General features: G+C 43.2%; 2 protein-coding genes across 5 annotated transcripts; both read right to left on the reverse strand.

The window, feature by feature from the left end:
* Window positions 1-743: 743 nt before the first annotated feature.
* MRPS21 (mitochondrial ribosomal protein S21) lies at window positions 744-13912 on the reverse strand. 2 transcript variants are annotated; one of them, XM_081120995.1, is made up of 3 exons: window positions 13622-13886; window positions 13288-13402; window positions 744-4508 (listed from the first exon to the last, which is right to left on the reverse strand). In XM_081120995.1, the coding sequence occupies exons 2-3, from the start codon at window positions 13368-13370 to the stop codon at window positions 4328-4330; spliced, it is 264 nt and encodes an 87-aa protein (XP_080977121.1). In that variant the 5' UTR covers window positions 13371-13402; window positions 13622-13886; the 3' UTR covers window positions 744-4327. The 2 variants fall into 2 exon arrangements, with proteins under 2 accessions (XP_080977121.1, XP_080977120.1); XM_081120994.1 differs by having other exon boundaries at window positions 745-4508; window positions 13860-13912.
* A 4017-nt stretch (window positions 13913-17929) lies between these two features.
* CIART (circadian associated repressor of transcription) lies at window positions 17930-22099 on the reverse strand. Of its 3 annotated transcripts, XM_081120794.1 has the most exons (7): window positions 22014-22054; window positions 21584-21758; window positions 21006-21430; window positions 20756-20831; window positions 20436-20514; window positions 20212-20323; window positions 17930-18585 (listed from the first exon to the last, which is right to left on the reverse strand). In XM_081120794.1, the coding sequence occupies exons 2-7, from the start codon at window positions 21708-21710 to the stop codon at window positions 18064-18066; spliced, it is 1341 nt and encodes a 446-aa protein (XP_080976920.1). In that variant the 5' UTR covers window positions 21711-21758; window positions 22014-22054; the 3' UTR covers window positions 17930-18063. The 3 variants fall into 3 exon arrangements, with proteins under 3 accessions (XP_080976920.1, XP_080976921.1, XP_080976922.1); XM_081120795.1 differs by lacking the exon at window positions 21584-21758 and having other exon boundaries at window positions 22014-22099; XM_081120796.1 differs by lacking the exon at window positions 21584-21758 and having other exon boundaries at window positions 21006-21177; window positions 22014-22097.
* Between the last annotated feature and the right edge of the window lie 1308 nt (window positions 22100-23407).

Here is a 23407-nt window from a genome sequence, read left to right on the forward strand (position 1 = left end):
GCTAATCCGTTAACTAGGTTATTGCAAAATTAATTTGGCCTAAAGCAGAAATTGGGCTGCTTGCGGTGCTCCTAGTGTGGAGAATAAGTGCACTAAGTTATGCTAGAACTAGAAGCGACCCTAAACGCGGCCTTTCTGGGTAGAAAGTCAACCCTCTGAAAGAGTCGACATCGCTAGTGTTAGCCACGTCTCCTTAACCTCCCTACCTTAGTTAAATTAACAGTGGTGCCAGAGACCAACTACCCAGAAAAAAAACGAGTAGAGCACTCTGAATAGCGAGCCCCTGGCCCCCCGTCTCTTATTGTTTCATTCATTAATTGACAGAACAAATATTTATTGACTGCCTACTAGTATGTGCCAGGAATCCTCTGGGAATCAGTATTGCTTAATGATTCAGTAAAAGCATGGGCTTTAAAGCCAGACTGCTTAGATTCGTATTCTAGTTCTTCCACTCATTATTGTGACATTAGGCAAACTACTTAAGCCTTCTATTTATTCACCTGTAAAAAAAGAAGCCATCTAATTGGGCTATTGTGAGGACTACAGTGACTGAGGGTAATGCACTTAAAACAATGCTTCTCACAGAGTTCAGTAAAGCTACATGATACATAACACAAAAGTATAATAGACATCTCTATTAATAGATATTTTATATATTACTTATATCTACTGTATAGATATAAAACAATTTACACAAAGAAAAATAAACTGACATGCATTACCTCAACCACAAACCTGTAGATAGGTATCCTCATTTTACAGGGAAAAAAAAGTTTGTTAAATAACTTGCCAAGATCATGACTGAATCAGATCTTTTTGACTAAGTGAAAAACTGTATGTGCAGGTAAGCAGCTGGCACATAGCCGAAGCTCCAATATTCTCCTTTCCCTTCAACTACTTATATACACTTCCCACACCACAACATTATTACTTTGTATGCAGTAAATTATTATTCCTCACTATTCTCAGTTAACACGTAGACAAACTCTCATTTTGTACTTAGTGCACTTCTAAAAACTTTAAAGTACAATGTTAAAGTCACCCAACAGTCCCAATTTTAAGGGAATACCTGTTTCCAGAGCACTAAACATTATAAGATCCTTAAATTACAATCAGAACAGGCCTGCCAGAGGCAATCCAGTGTACATGCAAAAGATGTCACGGGTGCATGAGATCAGGATAGAAGGTATTGCATTTATCACCCTGTAAGTGGGTGCATACCAAACCACCCGTCTCCTAAACCTAACACAAAGATAAAAATATTAGGGCAATCCCTAGTCATTACATGACCATGAGCTAGCTTCTAGCTTCCCAGAACAGGGAGTGGAAGGTCTTTCTCCCTGCTTGACAGCCAGCCAGTTAGTTACCCACTTTACACGAGGCCTCTCAATTGACTAGCTACTAAAGCCCATCATTGCTCTGAGGAACAATGGACAATGGTCAGGACTGGAGATTAAGACAAGCAGGGTATAATTTCAGTGACAAATTCAATTCTAGATCCTTCCCACCCCTTAGTATTTTGGAGGGAGCTCAGAAGCAACTTTAACCTCAGAGAAATTCTATCAAGTAACAGGCCTGGTTCTGCTATCACAAATGTACCCTACCAGTTTGGCAATGGCCAGGTTTTCATTCACCAATAGCAACTGGCAGGCAGTGACACTGTGCATGGCTCAAAATCATAGAAAAATGATGTAGTAAAGACCAGTCAGACTGAAAGGTGATTTAGAAGTATCAAAGTCTAACTTGCTAACTTGTTAAAATGAGGATGGACAAAGGTGACAAAGTTGAAGACTATCTGTATTATATAAAATTTCTCCAACCACAATGTAAGTTTCCAGAGGGCAAGAACCAGATCTAAGCTACTTCTATGCACTGTCTTGTAATATGTTTTCTTTACCATACGGCTGCCAAGTAGAAGAAAGAAAATCAATCCTTGAGAGGCCAGGAACAGCATATCTGTTCCAGCATATCTGCTTGCAGGCCTGCTTAATCAATAAGTGTAGTATTTGTGAAAGGGAGAAAAGATAGTGAAGACAAAATTAAGGCCAGAAATCTGAAGCCATGCTAATACACCACAAGGGGGCAATGTTTGAACACTAGCAATCTGGAGAGGTAGGGGGACTTGGCAGTCTGCTCTGTTTACTTCCTTTTTAAACACCATGCTGAGAGCTGCAGCAGGGTTGAGATGAGGTGGGCTAGGAGCTTCTGCCCACCCTCCGAGTACTCCTACAGAGGTTGGCACCAACTCTCCTTATATCAGCAGCATGGCTGTCAGGGGAACAAGGCAAGAGGAAATACACAGCAGGAGAGGAAGCAGAGCAACTGGTCTTCCCAGGGGTCGGATGCGCCCAGCTGTTAAGAATCACAGACCCAGGAGTGCCTGATGGGGAGAGGTAAGGGTCCAGCTGTTAAGAATCACAGACCCAGGAGTGCCTGTTGGGGAGAGGTAGGGGTGGTGGTGGGCCCTCTGCCTGGACTCTCTTTTGAGTACTATAGGGCAGTGTTGTCAAACTTTAGCAGGCATCAGAATCACCTGCAGGGTTTATTAAAATATATTACTAAGCTCCAACCCCAGTTTCCAATTCAGAAGGTCTAAAGTAGGGTCCCAGAATGTGCATTTCAAACAGTTTCTCAGGATCTGTCAATGCTACAGATCTGAAAACCACTTTGAGAACTGCTGCTGTAGGTATTTCTGGCTCTGTGCCCTTCTATTTCTCAACACTCCTCTATTCCCTTTTCTACCATCCATCTACTGAATCTAAAAAAAGAAAATACATGAACAAGCATAACAGACTCATAAATACAGAAAACATTTTGATAGTTGCCAGATGGAAGGGGGGTCAGAGGGCTGGGTGAAAACAGTGAAGGGATTAAGAAGTACAAAGTGGTAGTCACAAAATAGTCTTGGGGATGTAAAGTACAGCATAGGGAATATAGTCAATAATATTCTAACTATGTATTTGGTCAGATGGGTGTGAGATTTATCAGGATGATCACTTAGTAAGTCATAAAATGTCTAACCACTGGGGTGTAACCTGAAATTAATACAATAATATGTCAACTGTAATTGAAAAATAAAAAAATGATTTTAAAGAAAGGAGAATATAATAGTAGTAAGGGTATGGGAAAATTGTGTGGGGGTCTAGAACCAACCACCCCAGGATATACCTCCATGGTATGCAGATTACTTTGAGCTGAAGGCAGTTTTAGCTTCAGGCTCAGGAGAAACTTCTGCTCCCCTTCCCCACCTTAATTACCTATAAGAATTTGAATTAAAGGCCTTGCCCATAAAGAGATTATCAGTGGTAACCTTTATCATCCACCTATATGGCAGGGCAAACTTCTATTTACTGAACATCTGTTCTTATCCTCCTGCAATGGCCTTTTGAAGTCCCCCAAGGTACATTAATTACCTCATCCATAACTCAGGGTGTCTTACATGCCTCAATGCCCCTTTCCATCTCTAAACCTCTCCTGTGTGCAGGGTCTCTGAGGCTCTTATGTATGTGGGGTTCCCATGTGCATGATATTAAATTTGATTTTCTCGTCAAAAAAAAAAAGAGTAGCAGATGCTTTTCCGATAAGATCCTGCTTTGTGTTTCATAAAAACTGGGTAGGAAATGGTAGATATATTCCACTACATTTTAGAAAATTTCCTCACCTCTCCTAGACTACTCTAAAAAACTTATTATAGCCCGGCTGGCATGGCTTAGTGGTTGAGCATCAACCTATGATCCAGGAGATCGAGATCTGATTCCCAGTCAGGGCACATGCCCAGGTTTCGGGCTCAATCCCCAGTGGGGGGTGTGCAGCAGGCAGCTGATCAATGACTCTCTCATCATTGATCTTTCTCTCTCTCTCTCTCTCCCCCTCTCCCTTCCTCTCTCTGAAATCAAGAAAGATATATTTTAAAAAACCTTATAGTAAAATATACATAAAATCTACCATTTTAACCATCTGAGTGTACAGTTTAGTGGCATTAAGTACATTCACACTGTTACGTAACTATGCAACCACCATCCGTCTCCAGAACTTGTTTCATCTTCCCAAATTCAAACTCTGTACCCACTAAACAATAATTCCCCATTTTCCCCTCCCAACCAGCCCCTCTACTCCTAGACTACTTTTTGATAGTTTCTCTTTCACTTAATAAAAGAGAGGGTCCACTGCTGACTAGTGGAATTGTTTCTATATATACAGGCTTTCTTATATATACGTGATTGAGTTTATTGCAAGAAATGGTAAGAGAAAATGGGGTTGCAGAAAGAAAAGAGGTGGAGACACAACTGGATAGAAGTCTTCCTGCTGGGCCTACTATCCACAGGCCTCAGCAGCCCTGCCATGGATCTGCCCGATTCTTTCGCATCAGAAAGTTGATCTTGCGAGTCATTTCCATGTTGTAGATCCTCCGGCAGGTTTCATAGCTTTCCCTCTGTCGTCTGCGGCAAGGCTTCTCATAGTACCGGCGTCGCTTGATGTCCTCAATGAGCCCATCCATGGTGAGGATTCTGTATTAAGGCAGGCAATGAAGTTAGAAGCTTGGGCTCATTATTATTCCTTTCCAATTTTATAGATGGCCAGAAGTCAATTAACCAAACAATTGATGTCCATAAAAAATTAGGGTGTGGCCCTAGCTGGTCTGGCTCAGTAGTTAGAGCGGTGGCCTGCAGACTGAAAGGTCTTGGGTTCCATTCTGGTCAAGGGCATGAACCTCCATTGCAGGCTGGTCCGGGCGCCTGCGGGAGGCAACCAATCAATATGTTTCTTTCACATCAATGTTTCTCTCTTTCTCTTCCTCTCTCCCCCTTCCACTCTCTCTAAAAAGCAATGGAAAAAATATCCTCCAGTGAGGATTTAAAAAAAAAAAAAAGGATGGGAAATGGTGGCAATACAGCATTAACTGCCTACTTATAGAGGCCCCAAATAGGGATTTGGGGGGAATAAAACAGCAATTAATTACACAGTCCTTGCTTTTGGAGAGTTTATAGTCAGGGCTATGTTCTCAACCTTTTTTCTACCACAGTACACCTGAGGGATATGACAAGGTCCCGTAAGAACAGTGGCTCCCTATGTCAGTGATTCTCAGCCAAGGGGCCATTTCAGAGTCTTCACATGGGCTAAGTCATTGTAGTAGCAAAAAAATAAATATTTTAAAAATCTGGGGTTGATTCCCACTTTGTCCTTAATGGAGAATGCAGTTCTACCCTTACTGTGTTTAAAAACTGATATAGCTGAAGTCTGTAGGTCTGAGAAATTTCTGGGCCTACTTAATACAGGGAAAGAAGAGACCCTCATCACACCTGTGATACAAATGGGAACATTAAAATAACAGCCTCTCACCCATCACTTTTCCATGTACCACATGCTCCAAAATACTACTTTGTTGACTACTTTCTGAACACTCTAATACCAACTCTACCCATGCTGCTTCCTTTGCCTAGAATGCCACCTTTAACCCCCAGTTGCCAACCTTCTGACTGAAATTTCCCTCATCTTTCTGATGCCAAACCCAGATGTCACTTCTCCACAAAGCTTTCTCATCTTCTTTAATTACAGAAAATAATTTACTTTATTATAAGGCTATTTAGAAACTATTTCATTCTGCCCTTCCATTAGTTACTTATACAAACATTTCCCTTATTAGACTGAAAACCCCAAAGGCAGAAACCACATTTTATTAATCTTTAAGTGTCCATAAAACTGAGCTCAATCTGTTTTTTTTCTGCCCCCCCCCCCAATTCCTTGCAATGCATCTTCTCCTGTTGGAGTTATAACACGCCTAACTCAAACTCACCTCTTTGTTTTCACTGAGCCAAAAAGACATGGGGGGGGGGGGGCGTTATTCTATAATCTGTCTAATCCCTACGCTCCTGAGAACTCTGGCTCCAATCTGTAATTTGTCTCTCCCTCTTAACCTACCATCAGTTGATCCTGAGGAAATCTGGAGGCACCTGCTGCTGCTGCCTTTCATTCCTGGTATTGTTTACATGGTCCCATTCCTGCTTTCCCTGCCCTTTCTTACATAAGAAGTAATAAACACAATTGGAGGTAAAGAGGTGAGACATGGCTATTATAATTGGAAGGAGAACACAGGGAGACATTAATAAGAATAAGAGAAACCACTAGCTACTTCTGCCCAGTGGGAAACCCTACTTACTGCTGCTATGTTATATTACAAAGCCCAAGATAACATGAACTTGAAAAGATGTGAGCTTTGGGTAAATTACAAATGTGAATAGACATGGAAACCACTGTACCTATGGGTTCCTCTCCCAGCCTCTTGCTGTTTAATATCGAGAACGATTTGTAGGTTACTAAAGGATCATATCTGTATAAATCAGTTTGTCTAGGTTTTAGTTGCAGGGATATGGGAGTCAAGGGAATGGCTGCAAAAATCGCAGAAGCAGGAGAAGCAGATAATTTGGGTTCTGTTGGAAACATTGTCATGCCCAGAAGTCATGTGGACTCAACACTAGTCTTACAATAGAGAAGCAGGTCACCAAAGACCAAAAGACTCAGTTTCTTGGACCACAAAGGGTCTCCTTTGCTGACTTTCTTCCTCAATTTACCCTTAAATATTGGTATCCCTCCAGATTCTAACTATAAACCATTTTGTTTCTGGTTGTACACAATTTCCTTAACCTCTACCAGTGAACCTCTACCAGTGAACCTCAATCATGATGCACAATGGAACCACCCCAAAGATGGTTTTTAAAAGGCACTGATGCCTAGGCCCCATTCCTCAGAGATTCTGACTTAATTGGTCTAGAGTGGTGTCATGCACTGGAAATGTTTTAAAAGACCCCCAAATAATTCTATTGTAGAGCAGCAACTGAGAACTGATCCAAGACATTGTTGACTCCTGAATCTTTATCTTTAACCCCAATCTTACCTGAGAGCTAGAATGATAATTCCAATTGCCTCAAAACATACAAAAAGCAAATTAACTGTCTCCTCCTAAAATTTATTCCTCCTCCTCTATACTCTTAATGGTATCACCAGTTACTCAAGCTAAAAAACCTCAGCACATTCCTGGACAACGTTTTTCCCTTTACTTCCTACATCCACAGTTACCATATCCTATAAATTTTATATCCTGAAATAGTTCTTAGATATCTTCCTTCTCTCCTTTCCTATGGTCACAGCTCTAAATATGGTCTTTAACATCTTGTATCTGGAGTACTGAAATAATCGTCTAACTGGTCATTTAATCAATGTGTTTACAGAATCCCAACTCTGTACCAGACACTGTGTTAAATGCTAAAGACAGAAAAAGTTAGACATGTTTCCCTGCCCAGGGTCTAGTAGAGAAGACAATTATACAAGAATCACAAGAATGTGATAGGCACAAAGATAAGGGAAACACTGCTATAAAAACACACAGGAGAGGCATTTAATCTGGACCTGAGGATGAGAAGTTGGTTATGAAGGCTTCCTAAACTTATTTGAATTGTGATAGGTAAGTAGGCTGCCCTATTTTCATTCTCCTTCCCTACACCAATTATTGTCCTAAAAGATAAATTGGACCATGTCGCTCTGATACTAAAAATCTTTCCTAAGGCCCTGGTTGGGTAGCTCAGTTGGTTAAGGGCATCATCACCCTGATACGCCAAGGTTGTGGGTTTGATCCCTGGTCAGGGCACATACAAGAATCAACCAAAGCCCTGGCCAGTGTGTTCAATGGTTAGAGCGTTAGCTTGAGCACCAAAAGGTCAGGGGTTTGATTCCCAGTCAAGGGCACGTCCCTGGGTTGCAGGTTTGATCCTGGCCCTGTGCAGGAGGCAACAAATTGATATTTCTCTCTCAATCGATAAATTTAAAATTTTTTCCCCAATATACAAAATAGTCTAAGCCAATGGTTCCCAGTCCTGTCTGCACACTATAATCACTTGGGAATATTTTCTTTTATTTTTTTAAAATATGCTTTTATTGATTTTAGAGGGGGGAAGAGAGAGAGATATTGATTGGTTGCCTCCTGTATGCAGCCCGACGAGGGACAGAACCCGCAACCCTGAATGGGAATCAACCATTGACCTTTTGGTGCACAGGACAGTGCTCAATCAACTAAGCCATACCAGCCAGGGCCACCTGGGGGATTTTTTTTTAAATTCTCACCAGAAGATATTTTTTGCACTGCTTTTTCAGAGAGAGTGGAAGAGGGAGAGAAAATGGAAGGGGAGAGAGAGAGACAGAGAGAAACATTGATGTGAAAGAGACACATCAATTGGTTGCCTCCCGAACAGGGCCAGGGATTAAGCCTGCAACAGAGGTACGTGCCCTTGGCTGGGACCCTTCAGTCCACAGGCTGATGCTCTAACCACTAAGCAAAACCAGCTAGGGCACCACCTGGGGATATTTTAAAAATTCCATCCCCTAGGGCTACTCTTCAGAAGAATTAAATCACAAGAGGAGAGGAACATGGTGATTCCAACATGCAGAAAAATCTCAGAACCACTAGTATAAGCTTAAAGCCCTAAAGCAATTGAGCTTCACCCTATTTCTCTAGCTTTATCTTTAATAACTTGCCTATGAAACCTACGCCCTAGTTACCCTGAACTAGATGCAGTTTTCCAAACATACTATATGTCTATTTTTCACCTTTGCTCAAACATTTTCTTTACTTGGAATATCATTCCTTTCTTTTTCTATTTTATGAAGTCCTACTTATACGTCAAAGGCCCAAATCAGTAGTTACATCTGTAAACTGGTCCAGTTGAAATTAATCACTGATTCCCTCTGTTCCAAAGCATAGTGGTTCTCAATCTTTAGCATGTGGCAAAGGAAAACTTGTTAAAACACCATTGCTGTACCACCTCCAGTTTCTGATTCCATAGGTCTAGGGCGGAGCCCAAAAATGTACATTTCTTTTTTTAATTCTCACCCGAGGATATTTTTTCTGTTGCTTTTCACAGAGAGTGGAAGGGAGCGCTAAAGATAGAAATACTGATGTGAGAGAGACACATCGACTGGTTTCCTCCCATGTGCCCTGACCTGGGCCAGGGAAGGAACCCACAACGGAGATATGTGCCCTTGACCATGACCCTTCAGTGGGCAGGCCGGCGCTCTAACCACTAAGCAAAACTGGCTAGGGCAAGACTATGCATTTCTAACAGGTGATGTTGCTGCTGATGGTCCAGGGAGAACCAAATCCATAGCATACTGTCAATGCCTCTTTTAAAATATTCATCAGCCAGCCCTGGCCAGTGAGGCACAGTGGTTAGAGCATTGCCCTGTGCTCTAACCAGGTTCGATTTCCGGTGAAGGGCACATACCTCCATCGCGGGTTTGCTCCCCGCCCCTGGTCGGGGTGTGTGAGAGGCAACTAGTCGATGTGTCCTTCTCACCTCTCACATCGATGTTTCTCTCCCCCTGCCCCCGTCCCGCCTCCCTCCCTTCTACTCTCTCTGAAAAGCAATGGAAAAAATATCCTCAAGTGAGGATTAACAACAACAGCAACAAAATTAAAAATATTGATCAGACAATATATTTAACTGTGGTTTTTGTGTTGTTTTTTCAAATATATTTTTATTGATTTCAGAGAGAGGAAGGGAGAGGAAGAGACATAGAAACATCAATGATGAGTCATTGATCAGCTGCCTCCTGCACGCCCCCTGCTGGGGATCAAGCCCGAAACCCAGGCACGTGCCCTGACAGGGAATCCAACCTCCATCTCCTGGATCATAAGTCAATATTCAACCGCTGAGCCACACCGGCCCAGCTTGGTTTTTTAATCTCCCTTACTGGGTTGTTGCTTCTTAAGGTTAGGGATAGTCTTTATTGGTAAATATATGAAAGAAATGAATCCTCTAGGTGACTGACAGATGTCCACAGATCAAGGGATTAAGTGACTTTACTGGCACAGTTCTTGGAAATAGTGGCTCAGAAAGCCTCAATGATATTACCTTTACTAAGATGGCACATTAGATTTTAGATAGCGTTTTCACATTCATGATCCTAATTACAATCCTATGAAATTGATCACGCAAGTAATGTCATCTCTTTACAGATTAGGAAACTGAAGTTTGGAGAGGCCAATCTGCCCAAGATCACAAAACAGAGCTGGAAGTAGAATTCAGGTCTTTAGGACTATGCTCCACAATAGTATTCTGCTTCTCAAGCAAAAACCACTGAGGTTCAGAAAACAAATTACTGCAGTGCCCGTGAGCAAAGGAGAAAATGAGGGGGGAAAGAGCTGGCCTAGGCTCCATAATTGGAGTAAAGAGATGGAAGCCAAGCCACACTGAGGGAAAGTAATTATGCAAACACCTAAGCATTTACTTCTGTCTAGCTGTTTACTGCTATTTAATGAAGGCAATTTTTGGGACTAGGCACTAGTATATTGGAGAAAAAAAACAGGAAGAAGTCCCTAAAAGAAAATATTGGATGTATACTATAAAAAGGACAAGGAAACTGACTGGATTTGAAGATAAGACTATAAAAAGAACAGGGACCCTGGATATGATTTCACTTAAGAGGAGGATCCTACTGGAATGACAAAGGCAGTTTAAAAGTAGGATGAAAGAAAACTGCAAAGGGGGGGGGAGTTTAAGACATACTCAGGTATCCTACTGGAGTTTCAAAGGGGTTTGAAACAGAAGTGATCATTTTACCAAGTAAATGCCTGTGTGGTGAGGCAAAAAAGCAAACAAGAAGAAAGGTAACGAAGAGTATTAGAATGGAGGAGGGGAAAGAATAGAAAGATCGGTGCCCCCCAACATAATTAGGGGGTTGCTAATGGTTTTCCCTAGATTATTCTAACTAATTCCTGAACACAGACCAAATAAATTCCAAGATTCCAGGTGGGGATTCCCTCCCTTATTCTGTCTTTTCTGGTCATCCTAAAAAAGCACAGATTATATTCAAATGCTCCTGAGTTCCTATCATAGAGGCATCTACTCAACTCATTTTGAATAAAAAGGACATAGGAAGAGCTTTTTAGGACTCATGAAGTAAACAGACAGGGTGTTACTAATGATGTTTCTGCTTCCCAAGTTAGTTCAAGGACCAGAATACCAGAAGCTTTAGTGTAAACAGATCAGCCTTGAATTCAGGTGCCTGGCAACATAACACTGAAGGAGAAATCAGCTGCCAGTTTCAGTGAAATTCAACAGATTATGTAAAAGGAGCTGGGGGAGGTTGGAGGTGGCAGACTCACATGTCAGTGTAGCTAGCCTACGTCGGGACCAACGTGTTCGCAGGACTCAATGGGCCCAGAAACTCACCTACCAGGAATAAAAGGGGTCATCCCAGCACACATCCAGTGTGCTTGCCTTTCCTCGATTGGGGCCAGCCAATCATGCAGGGCTTCCTAGCAACCCCCACTCTCTCTCTCCTCATCCCAGGGCACCAATGAGGGCCCTTGGTTATATAACAAACATTTTACAGCTGTCTTACTAGACAGACACATAGGCTGTTTCCTTTGTAAGACTGCCTTTGCCCTCCAAACATGCTGTTTTAACCACCTCCCTCTCCTCTCATTTGCCCTCTACCTACTGTTGTAATTAGACCACAGAACATGCAACTTATTTTTAAACTACCAACTATCAGAAAGCTGAGAGAGAGGAGGAGAAGCCGGGATGTAATAGATATATACAAAAAAAGTGGCAAGAGAGCAGACACTAGGGAAAAGCAAAGAAAAAGAAGAAGAGCATGGTGTCTGACAACAGGAAGACTGGGACACTCCAGCACCAGCTCGCTCATATCTGCATGCTTAAAAGTCCTTGCCTAGAAAATTATTCTAAGAGCAAAATAATACAGATTAAAATATCACTTTATTTTCTGAGGCTAAAATACAATTATAGGATATGTATCTAATATTCCACGATAAAAAGGAACAGAAATGCAGCTTCCTAAACTCTAAACTGACAAAATAAGTACTCTCCCCTTAGATAATAAAAACCGCTGCCACAATACTTGCCCCAAGGTGACTCCTTCCAACCACATGCCCTTTTTGCACTGCTTCCCTAGATAATCCCAACGACAAAGTTTGAATTTTTCAAACTCATAAGGAAGCCTAAAAGAGGTTACCACACCTCAGGGCCTGAGTTTCCGAGACGTGAATCTCTTAATTTATTTTTCTTTCTAACTACTCCTCTTCATTCTGATTAAATTATTCTTTTTAAGCAATGTAAACTGGTCTTCCCCAAACCTATTCCCACCTTGGTGTTTTAATCCCTGAACTGAAGAAAAAGTAATGCCATGTTTCTTATCTAGGATACCTGACAGAGTGCCAAGGGTACTATGCAGAGACAAAAGTCTCTGAATAAATTTGATGCATCTACCTGGAGCACCAATTTTAACTTGAGTGGGGGTGATGGTGCTAGCCCTGAAACAGATGTAACGGCCATAAATAAAAATTAAAAAAAAACCACCCTAGCCAGTTTGGCTTAGTGGTTAGCCCGTCAGCCCATGGACTTAAGGGTCCCAGGTTCGATTCAGGTCAAAGGCACCTACCTCAGTTGCTGGCTCAATACCCAGCCCTGGTCGTGGCATATGCAGGAGGCAACTAATTGATGTTTCTCTCTCTCTCCCCCTCTCCAAAAGTCAATTTAAAAATATATATTAAGCCTGGCCGGGCGTGGCTCAGCAGTTGAGCATCGACCTAGGATCCAGGAGATCGAGGTTCAATTCCCGGGTTGCAGGCTCGATCCCCAGTCAGGGGCCTGCAGGAGGCAGCCGATCAATGACGACTCTCTCATCATTGATGTTTCAACACTCTCTCTCCCTCTCCCTTCCTCTCTCTGAAATCAATAAAGATGTAAAAAAAACCCCAATATATATATGTGTATATATATATATACATATATATATACATATATGTAAACATTTTTTATTAAAAAAAAATAGAGACTTCAAAGACATTCCATGTTTGTTTGTGATGGCAGAACCCCTATACAGGCATATCTGAGATATTGCAGGTTCAGTTACAGACCTCCGCAATAAAGTGGGTATCACAATAAAACCAGTTGTAGTCTTTATGCTGGTGGAGGATCTTGCCTTCAGTTTGTTAAAAAAACAAACACAAAAAATCCTAACACCTGTAAAATGCGATAAAGTGAAGCACAGTACAAGGTATGCCTGTGGTTCTTTCATTCTCTGCTGTTAAGGATACTTTAGTAGAAAGGTTTGACAAACACTAAAGTAAGGAACTGGCAGAAGATAAAAGGAACATTTACATTCATTAAGTAAACATTTACTGTCCCCTTTCTATGTGCCAGGCACTTTCGTAAATGCAAAGGCTATACAAATGAAAAAGTCTAGGCATGATTCTGGTCCCTTAACAGTTACCTGTTTAGGGTCCTGTAGGCACCTTCCACGTTCCCTTCCTGCACCATCACAGTCCTGGCAATGAACTTCAGATGTTTTGCCATGACCTTGGAATTAAGTCTTCACTCTGCAGGACCTAAAGGATGTTGCAGAAAGGGGGAAGAAAATATAGAGACCAGGTAAGAAAGAGAAACACAACAGAAAGCACACTCTACGGCATGGCTTATTCCGTGTCTGGATATGCAACATGCTCGAGAAAAAGCAAGACAGGGCACGTGCAAGTTCTCATGGCCTACAAATCACAAGCGAAGCGTTATCAACACTCCCTTGTTCTTTTTGCCACCACAAGCCCTACCATAAGGAAGCAAAGAAATGATAGCAGGGCGCCACCACGGAGATTTACGTGGCCGGGCACCAGAGGGCCGGGAGGCGTCGCAGGCCCCACCCTCGTGACCGCTCAAGGCTTCAGCACCGTTGGGGTGAGAGTTGGGTCCCGAGTCTTTCTCGGTGTTCAGGAAAGGGGACAACTGCGCACAAACGTGCCCCCCGCTGTACCCGCCTTCCTTTGCCCACCCCCTGCGCCGGCTCCTCACCCCGCGCCCGCGGGACTCTGCAGAGGCAAAGCCCGCTCGCAGCCGGAAGCGGAAATACGTAACCCTCGCGCGGCCCAAATAAACCTCGGCGGAACAGAGAAAAGCTACGCGGAAACCGTGGCAACGTTTTCTCTGGCCCGGGTTGAAGATCTCTCCAGCGGTCCCCACCAGTCACCCCCGCCCCGCTTCCAGGGCCCGGACTCTACACCTGACGCGCGACAGTGCTCGTTGCCTGAAATTCCCCGCAAACAAGTTCCTTCCCAGGGGGTCGTCCCAAGGCTCCCGAGATCAGCGATTCCTTACCCCTTAAAACTATTAAATCTTTAATAGATACTTAAGATTTTTTTTTTTGGGGGGGGAGGTGGTGTTGAAGTAAAATGAGAGAAATAGGCGAAGCTCCCTGAGCATGCTTCCTGTTTTCTCGTCACAAAGTGCGCGGATTCTTTGGGGTCTGCTCTCCGGCTGAAAAACAGCGTCACACCCCTCATCTGAGTAAAAACTAAGGAAAAAAACCGAACATACCATGAGTTTCCTGTAACATCATCTTGCCAGCCGCGTCATTAAATAAAGAATTGGGAAACACCTGCAGGGTTTAGGATGGAAGACTCTCATGTCATTTTGCCCCCTAGTGAGACCTAGAGAAATAACTATTTCTTTCTCACTACGGAAACAGCTTTCCTTTCATTCGTATGTCACTCTATACCCATTTATGGTTATTCACATAAGTTCAGATCTAGCGGCTACCGGAAAATAGTAGGGAAAAGCTAAAAACAAGAAAGCAGATCCCAACCAGGTACTTGTGCCATAAGGTTTTTTGAGTACCTGCCCTAAAACATACACACAGATGCATCCTCATCAATTACGCTAATTACTTCAGAGCAAGCCAGGCTCAAAATACCAAAACAGAGCTAGACTGGGACATCATGCTTATCAACAGTTTTATTGAATGCCTACTCTGTGCCAGGTACTGTTGATACCATCCAGTACTTCTTGGACCACCAGAAAACAGTATGTAGACAAAAGATAAATAAAACAAGGCAGCATATGATAAATGCAAAATAAGTTATATAGACTACAGCATAATATAGTGAAAAAGCGCTGGATTAGAAGTCAGGAGATCTGGATTCTATCCAAATTCTGAAATTAGGCACATGAATTTGAACAAATCATGTAAACCAGTAGTCTGCAAGCTACTGCCTACAGGTCAAATCCAACTCCATCTCTGTTTTTGTAAATAAACCTTTATTGGAACACAGCTGTGCTCATTTGTTTATGTATCAGGTACGGCTGCTTTGGGCTACAATGGCAGAGTTGGATAGTTGGATAGAGACGTATGGCCTACAATGCCTAAAATATTTACTACCAGGCTCTTGGTGATTCCTGACTTAAACTCCCCAGGCTATTTCCTCATTTATAAAATGGGACTGATATCTGCCCTCAATCATACAAAATCTGTCATGAGAATCAAATGGAATAAAATATAAAAATACCTTGAAAGAAAGGAAGGAAAAAAAGCAGTATTTTTGAGGGCCTACTATATACCAAACCCTGTACTAGTTGTTTAATGTACATGATCTCATTTTATGGGCCAAAGACTGAGCCTATATATCATATTTAATGGAGAGAATAATTGGGAGAAGGACTTGAGTTAGTTATTGAAAGAAGGGTAGGGTTTAGTTAACAGAACCATGAAAAACTGGGCAAAGTGATCAGCATGAATGTTGAGTTGAGAGGCAAAAGACTTACAGTGCTTAGGGACAAATAAGAGGGATTACACAGGGGAGCAAAGGGAGAAATAGAGATCTTGATTAAAGGTTTTGTACTTTCATCTTAAAGCACTGTTCTAGGAAAATTCATCTGGTTCTCAGAAGGGATTCGAAGAAAGACGATTGCTATAGTCATAGACCAGAGAGGTGGCAATGGAATGGATGGGAAGAAATGGATTTTAAGAGATATTCCAAATATAGAATAAAAAAGATTTGGTGACCAAATGACATCAAGTTTTAAGCCTAGTTATCTGGAAAAATGGTACAATAGATAGCACTAACAGAAGAAAAAGAGACTAAAAAGGCAGAACAGAACACCTTTAAAGGAAAGATATTATTTTGATTGGAAAGCACTGGGAAAAGACTATAAACCAATCACACCTAAGTTTCATTGTCTATAAAATGAAGAGGTTGGGTCAGATACAAATGGTACCTCTTGACTCTAAAATGCTGAAACTTCTAATAGATTTTAGGTGTTAGTAATATGTAAATAGAATTCCCCAGAGGGAATTTCAACATTCAGTATGTCATCTCAGGGGAAAAATTGTGACTGGAGATGAAGTTTTTGAAGTCTTCTAAAATTGAGGCAAGAATTAAAGCCATGAAAGAAGACGCAACCTTTAAGTGAAAGGATGTTGTCAGAGAATAAAGTGCCAATGTGTGAGCCTAGGGGAACACCCACACTCTGGAATGGACAGAAGTGGGGCCACTAAGAGTTATAGAAGTTGTTGCCAGATAGGTAAGAGGAGAATTAGGCTAGTGTGCTGTCATGGAATCCAAGGTAGAAGTTTCAAAAGGCAGCATCAAATATCAAATAATACAGAGAGCCTGAAGTACATAGCCTTTGTAAGGTACCCCTGGATCTAGCTATTGATTGGGTGGAAGCTACACTGTAATACTCTGATTCCATGAGCTCTATGGGGACTTGGGAAGGTACAATAGAGTGATAGTGGAAGCTAGGCTGCAAGAGGTTAAGGACTGAGTGGTAGGAAGGAGTCAGAATATGATTAGTCTACTCTGTCAAGAATTATGGAGAAAAAAATGAGAGAGGAGAATCAGGCTCAAGAGAAGTTTTCAAGAAGGGGGCACCTGGTCAAACTTGTAGGAGAGCCCAGTGGCTATGGCTCAATGGATTGAGCGTCACCCCATGCACCAAGGGGTCACTGATTCAATCCCCAATGGGGAGCCTGAGGGAGGCAGCTCATCGATGTTTCTCTCTCTCTCCCCCCCTTTCTCTCTAAAATCAGTTTTTAAAAAAACATTTTAAAAAAACTTGTAGGAGAAATAAAGAATAAATAATTCAATAACAAATTGAAGTTAGAAGAGAAAGAGGAAAGACATACAGCAAAAGTTCCAGAAGTGAAAGGTAACCAAAAGCACAAATGAGAGGTTTGCTTTAGAAAGGTGTTGTTCTCTGAAATAGGAGACAATTATTCACTGAGAACAGAGGACTTGGGACATAGGGGAAAGATATATAACTAGCTGTGAGGAACATACTCAGTAGCTAATAAACATTAACTAAAATGACTGTGTAGTCTGATATACTGCCAAGACTTAGAATGGGAGAGGATATGATTTTGGTGGAAAGTGAGACAAATCAGGAAGAGTACCATACAGAGACTTCATTTTTGCTACCTGATAACACTGGGGAGGTAGCCTTCCTTATTTCAATATACAGTGGTGGGCAAGAGTAGGCTGACACTTGTTCATAGTAAATAATAATAAATAATACAAGAATAAACTTTTGCATAACTTACCACTGTAGACCTACTTTTGCCAACCCCAGTACATTTAGCAGTTGCAGCTTTTTGATTAATGATTGGGCCCAGTGTCTGGGGGACTCCCCATTATAGCAGTTCTAGGGCACCCCTTCTCTTCAAAACTGGCAAACACAGTGCCTGTTCTGGCTCTTGTGTCCCGCCTCTGGCAGCAGATTACATATGCATTTATCCACAAGCATCAACAGCTCCCATCAAGGCAAAGAGCTATTGCAAAGCAGAAGAACCTGCTAGTCTGGGCCAGCTGGACGATTACAAGAGGGAAAGACACAAAGGGAAAGGTACTAGCCTGAATGAAAAAAACAAAGCCAACTCCGAGCCCTATAACTGTCTCAAGGGTGTTCCCTAGGAAGACAGCAGCAGAGTTCCTCTTCTCCCATAGGACTTACATTGTCCCATCAAGACTCCTAACTTGGTGGAACTCAACTTCACAAACCTTCCCACCCCTTCTTCTTTCCTGCAGCTTAGAGGATAAATATTGGCATTTAAAACAGAAGGTTTCAATTTCCTCCCAATCAGCAAACTGTTTAGGTATAAAATTTCTTTAATCAGAAAGGATTTCTCTTCCCTCAACACAAAAAGTAAAATAGATACACACACACACACATATGTATAGACATAAAATTACATAAATTAGAAACTACAGTCTCAAGTCTTGGATTAGGGACTGAGAGGATGGACATCAGGAGCAACTGGATGGCTTCTCATCTGCTCTAGGTGTCCCATGGTCATCTCTCTGGCCATGGTGGGTAGATCACGAGGGGATAGGGTACAGTTCCAGTCTGATGGCAGAGTTACTGGCAAACTGTGGCATCGAGGTCCCTCTCCAGATAGTTTCTTAGGATAACCAGGGATGACAGGAGATGCTGTAGTAGGTGGAACTGGAGTGGTTGGGGCAGAGTGGGTGAAGGGTTGCTCTCCATGTTGGAGGAAAAGGATGACACCAATGCTGGTTCCAGTGCCTAAAGGACCAGGGCTAAAGGAGATGGAACCTGGGGAACTGAGAGGGGGGTTGCAAATTGGAGTGGTGTGGATCCATGTGAGGTTCATAGATGGCCATTCAGTGAGATGCCAAGGCTGCTTTGGTTTCAATACTAGATGTCCTAGCCGTGTCTGGTCCATCTTTTCAATGGGAGGCGCAGGAGAGGAAGCAGCTGGATAATTGTGTTGGCTTGGAAAATGCTAGGGAGGGGGAGAAAAGAGAAAAGAAATTATGAGAAAACTTTCAGATTAACTCTATCTGGTTGCTTAAACCTTTGCTTTCCTTGGGAACTCTGTTTGCAAAGCAAACAATACCTTGCTTTATGTAACAGATAATTTCCTGCCAGGTCATAATTAAGTAAAAGTTTTAGTAACCAAATTATACTTTCATTTATTCAACAAATATTTGAGGGCCCACTATGTACCACACACTGTATTAGGCACTGGATATTCAGACATATACAAAATAAAATAGCCCATGGGTTCTTACTACTTATATTTTTAAATTTCTTTTAATTGGAATCATCATTTACCAATTTCTGTATTTTAAATTCTAATTTCCTATGTTGAGTGCCTTAAGAAGTCTAAATTAATATGCAGGCACAATCCTTTTGCCTATTTTTAAAATTTTTATTTTTCAATTACAGTTTACATTCAATATTATTTTGCATTAGTTTCAGGTATACAGCATAGTGGTTAAACAATCATGTACTTTACCAAGTACATGATTTCCAGTACCCACCATATTTCCAGTACCCACCTGGCACCATACATAGTTATTACAATACTATTGACTATATTCCCTATTCCATACTTTATATGCCTGTGACTATTTCATAACTACCAATGTGTACCTCTTAATCCCTTCACCTTTTTCATCCAGTTCTCCAAACCCCTCCCCTCTGGCAACCATCAGTCTGTTCCCTGTATCTATGAGCCTGTTTCTGTTTTGTTTGTTCATTTATTTTATTCTTTAGATTCCATATATAAGTGAAATCCTATGGTATTTATCTTTCACTGACTGACTGACTTCACTTAGCATAATATCCTCTAGGTCCATCCATACTGTTGCAAATGGTAAGATTTCATTATTTTCCTCCTGCTTATTTTTAGTCATTATATAATTTTTTAAAAATTGATTTTGGGGGGGGAGGAAACATTTGTTCCACTTATTTATGCATTCATTGGTTGATTCTTGTATGTGCCCTGATTGGGTATTGAACCTGCAACCTTGGCGTATCAGGACGACGCTCTAACCAACTGAGCTACCTGGCTTCTTATTAAATTGATTATTCTCACAGTGATAACTGTGGTTGATTGAAAACAAGGACTGTCTATTACTTAGAGGAAACTTTCTCCTCCCTATCATTTGAGTGCCCCTAAATACCCTATTATTTGAAGGCCCAGAAAATAGGTCACTTCCACACTAGGTCTAAGGCTCTATCCAATAATCCCCCATGAGTGCCCAGGGCTGGCCCTCCTCTCTCCCAGTGAGTTACTTCTTACGACCAGTCCATTAAACCCGTGCTTCCAGAGGCTCTAGTACGATGATACTTGGGCAGGAGTAAAAAGCCTTCTGTATCTATGCAGAAAGCAGATAAGCTGCCACATGAGGAGTAGGACTAAATTTCATGGAATTCTTTGCAGTGATATAACAACAACAAAATCTAGGAATCAAGACAGTAGAGGAAGTTTCATCTTTCCCTTCCCTGAAAAATAACTGGAAAAAAGACCCAGAAGGAAATGGAAGAGGGAGCTCATTTCTAAATGCACATTTCATTTCCTTAGTTATTTTCCCAGCTCTTCCTCAGGTTTATAAGTTCTTACCTTGGTCATCTGGTGGCTGCTACTACCCAGTGATGACTTCTGGGCAGCTATGTGAGGAAACCAAGTCTTTAACATTCCTTCTACCTGTAGTAGGGTTCCCAGATAACGCTCCCTGTGAAAAAGACATTAAAAAACACACCATTAAGTGTGAAAAAGTAACATGACAGGACTGAAAATATCTCCTTTTTTAATGAAGTACTGAGGAAAGAACTGGGAGAACTTACCCCATCTGTGGCTTCTGCAAAACACCTACGATACGCTGGATCCTGTCCATTGCCACGCTCTGCTGGAAACTGCTCAATCCTGGGTTCAGGGAGTAAGAAGAGATCAAGGATTGAAATTCGAGAATTTAGTCAGGCAAAGGAAGGACAGGAGAGGGTTAAAAATGAATTCACCCAAAGAAATTAAGTCACAGAAGAAAAAAAGGAATAATCCAGGACCCAAACACACACTTAAGAGAAATACACATTTAAAACATATTTTTAAAAAGGGTGGGGGGTAGAGGGTGGGGGAGATGAACCTAGCTCAGATGAATGCAACTAACCTCTTTCAAAGCGACCCATCTTCAGCCCATTCAGTAAGTCTGTGAGAGGGCGTATGAATCCCTGGAGCTCTTTACACTGTAGGAAAACAGAACAAAGGCTATGAGAAGAACAAGCACTGCTTATACCAGTACTGATTCTTCTTCCACCTCCAAATCTGGGGGCCAATACTATCCTCATAGGATCCTTACCAACCGGCAAGAATGCTAAGACATCCCAGTAGTGTGCCTTCCCCCCCCAGCTTTCTCTTACCTTCTGAGCAAAGAGCAGGTCTCCTTCTGTGGTACAACCACGGATGTTTAGACTGGTCTTCAATTCATGATCTCTTGATCTTTTGACCCCATATCCTGCCACAGGAGAAGCCAAGCTCCGTTGTTCCGAGTGAGATGCTGTATGTTGATTACTGGAAACCCTGGGTCGTTGCCTGCGGCGGATAGGACCGGGGCTGGGCCGTGAACCTCCCCTCTGCCCAACAGTGTCTGGCCTGGGGCCATGGGCCCCCTTGTCCTCCCCCTCACTATCGGAGGGGAAGCCAAAGTCACTGTTTACTGGGGAGGTGGAAAAAGAGGAAGGGAGAGAGGAGGAAGAATAGGAAGAAACGCTAGATGGAGAATCCATAGGTTCAGAAGCAGGGGCTGGAGAGCAGCTCCTGGAGTACCCAAAGATCGGACCTGCAACTGAAGAGGAAAGCGAAGAAGTTTGAAACCGGAATCTGAGAATTAGGAAATGGATTGGGAAACTAGGGTGTACTGTACGGGATAATCATATCTCTTCTCTCCCTCCCCAATATTACCTGTCTCAGAGACAACAGAAAATGCCATCTCTCCTACCTCCATTAAGAACCCGAACTGCCTCTCTGGCCTCCGCAGAGCAGCTCTTAGCCTGGCAGACTTCTGTTCTTTCTTCCCTCACTTCAGAGTAAATACCTGACTTAACACCTTCTCCAGTCCGGCCCATTGTTCGCCTGATCTGTTCCGAGCCTGATTCCGCAGCGAGCCTCTCAACCTGAGGTCGCGCCACCGTGAGCGTTAAATCTCCGGCACCGGAACCCACCTAGTAACTCTGCAGGAACCGCCTCCCACAGAGACACCCCCAACACCTGCCTCTTCCTAGTCTTTCCGATCAGGTTCCCTGCTCCGGACCCCCTTTGGTCGCTCTGCCACGTGATACTAGCCCTCTCAATACCAAGAGGTCCCTAAACCCACTCTCCGGGGCTGATCCTCCCGCGCAGACAGCTACCGGCCCCCCGGGTCTCCTCACCTGTGCGGATCGGTTCAGCCTAGGCTGTCTCCAGCTCCTCAGACTCTGCGGGTCTCAGCTACCCTCCTCCGCCTAGCTCCCAGTGGGTCCCGCCCCTTGCCCCTCCCAGACACGTGCAGCTCCGCACGTGCCTTCCCCCCTGCGTACACAGACCTCGCACGCTGATTGGTCTTCTAGCCGGTGGCACGTGACTATAGTTACTGAACTTTATATCCCATTTGCTACAGCATATAGGGGCTCGGCCAATAGAGAGGCAGTCAGGTGAGGATTGGCTGGAAGGGCGGCGTTCCGTGCTCCGCCCCTACATGCGGCTCGCGGAGAGGACCCGGTGATGAGAACAGGAGGAGGATGGAAAAAGAGTGGAAAAGAAGGGAGGGGAGGAAGAGGGCGGAACCCGTGGCCTTAAATAGGCTGGTGGTGCGCCGGAAACGCGTGGCTGGAGTGTGCGGACTGGTTGTGTGACCTGAGGCGAGCGCCTCGACATCTGGGACTCCTGGCTCCCTGTCGGGAGCCGACCCCTCTGCCCCCTCTTTGAGCGCGTAGGCTCACGAGTGCCGCACGTGGAGCCATCAGCGACTTGCATCTACTACGTGTGTGATAATGGATGCGTGCCTCTGTGTATCCTCTCCCGCTCTCGGCGGCCCGGCCCTTGTGATTCCCCGGTCTCTGTTCCACTGTACCCTCCTCTTTCTCCTACAAGTTGGGTGCTCCTGCCCTGCTGGGTGAGGAGGGTGGGGACTGCCGCCGAGAACACCGCGTCCTCTCCCGGGCTCCCGCTGGGGCGGCTCCTCCAGTTCTTTCCTTACATAACCCGCCGTGCACGTTACCAGCTCAGATGCCAGCCCGCCACGACTCTAGAGGTCAAAGCCGAACTCTTTTGTTCCTGACTTTTTTACCCGAACTCCTCGGGCTCTGCGCCCTGAATTCTGTGATTCCTAGCAAGGGAACGTAGTGAGGGAGGTCTCTGATCTTCACGGTTATGTGTTTGTCCAGCTTCAGTTTCTTCATTTGCCCCCTGAAGAAGATTCGAAAGGCTTTGAAGGAGGGAAGGTGACAAGTTCGGAGTTCTGTTCGCAGCCCCTTGCAGTATCGAAACGATACAGTCAGTGGAGAGAGGAGGGGCTCGGGGCTCAGGGACTGTAGGCTGATTGAAGCTGTGACATAGAAGAGACCGCAAGGGGGCAGCCCAGTTCTCATTAGGGTCCCGACGATAGAGAAAAAAAATTAATGTTCCTGCCTGCCCTAATTACTAACTGGAAAAGGCACATTGTTGAGGGGGTGGAGGGAGGAGTGGAGGAGGGTGTGAATTTTTATAATCTATTCTAAGTAGTTTTTTATATTTTACATATGTTTAACAATGTACTTATTTTATAAAAAGAAAAAAAGGATTCTAA

This window comes from Miniopterus schreibersii (genome assembly GCF_964146895.1).
Source record: "Miniopterus schreibersii genome assembly, chromosome: 19".
Taxonomy (NCBI): domain Eukaryota; kingdom Metazoa; phylum Chordata; class Mammalia; order Chiroptera; family Miniopteridae; genus Miniopterus; species Miniopterus schreibersii.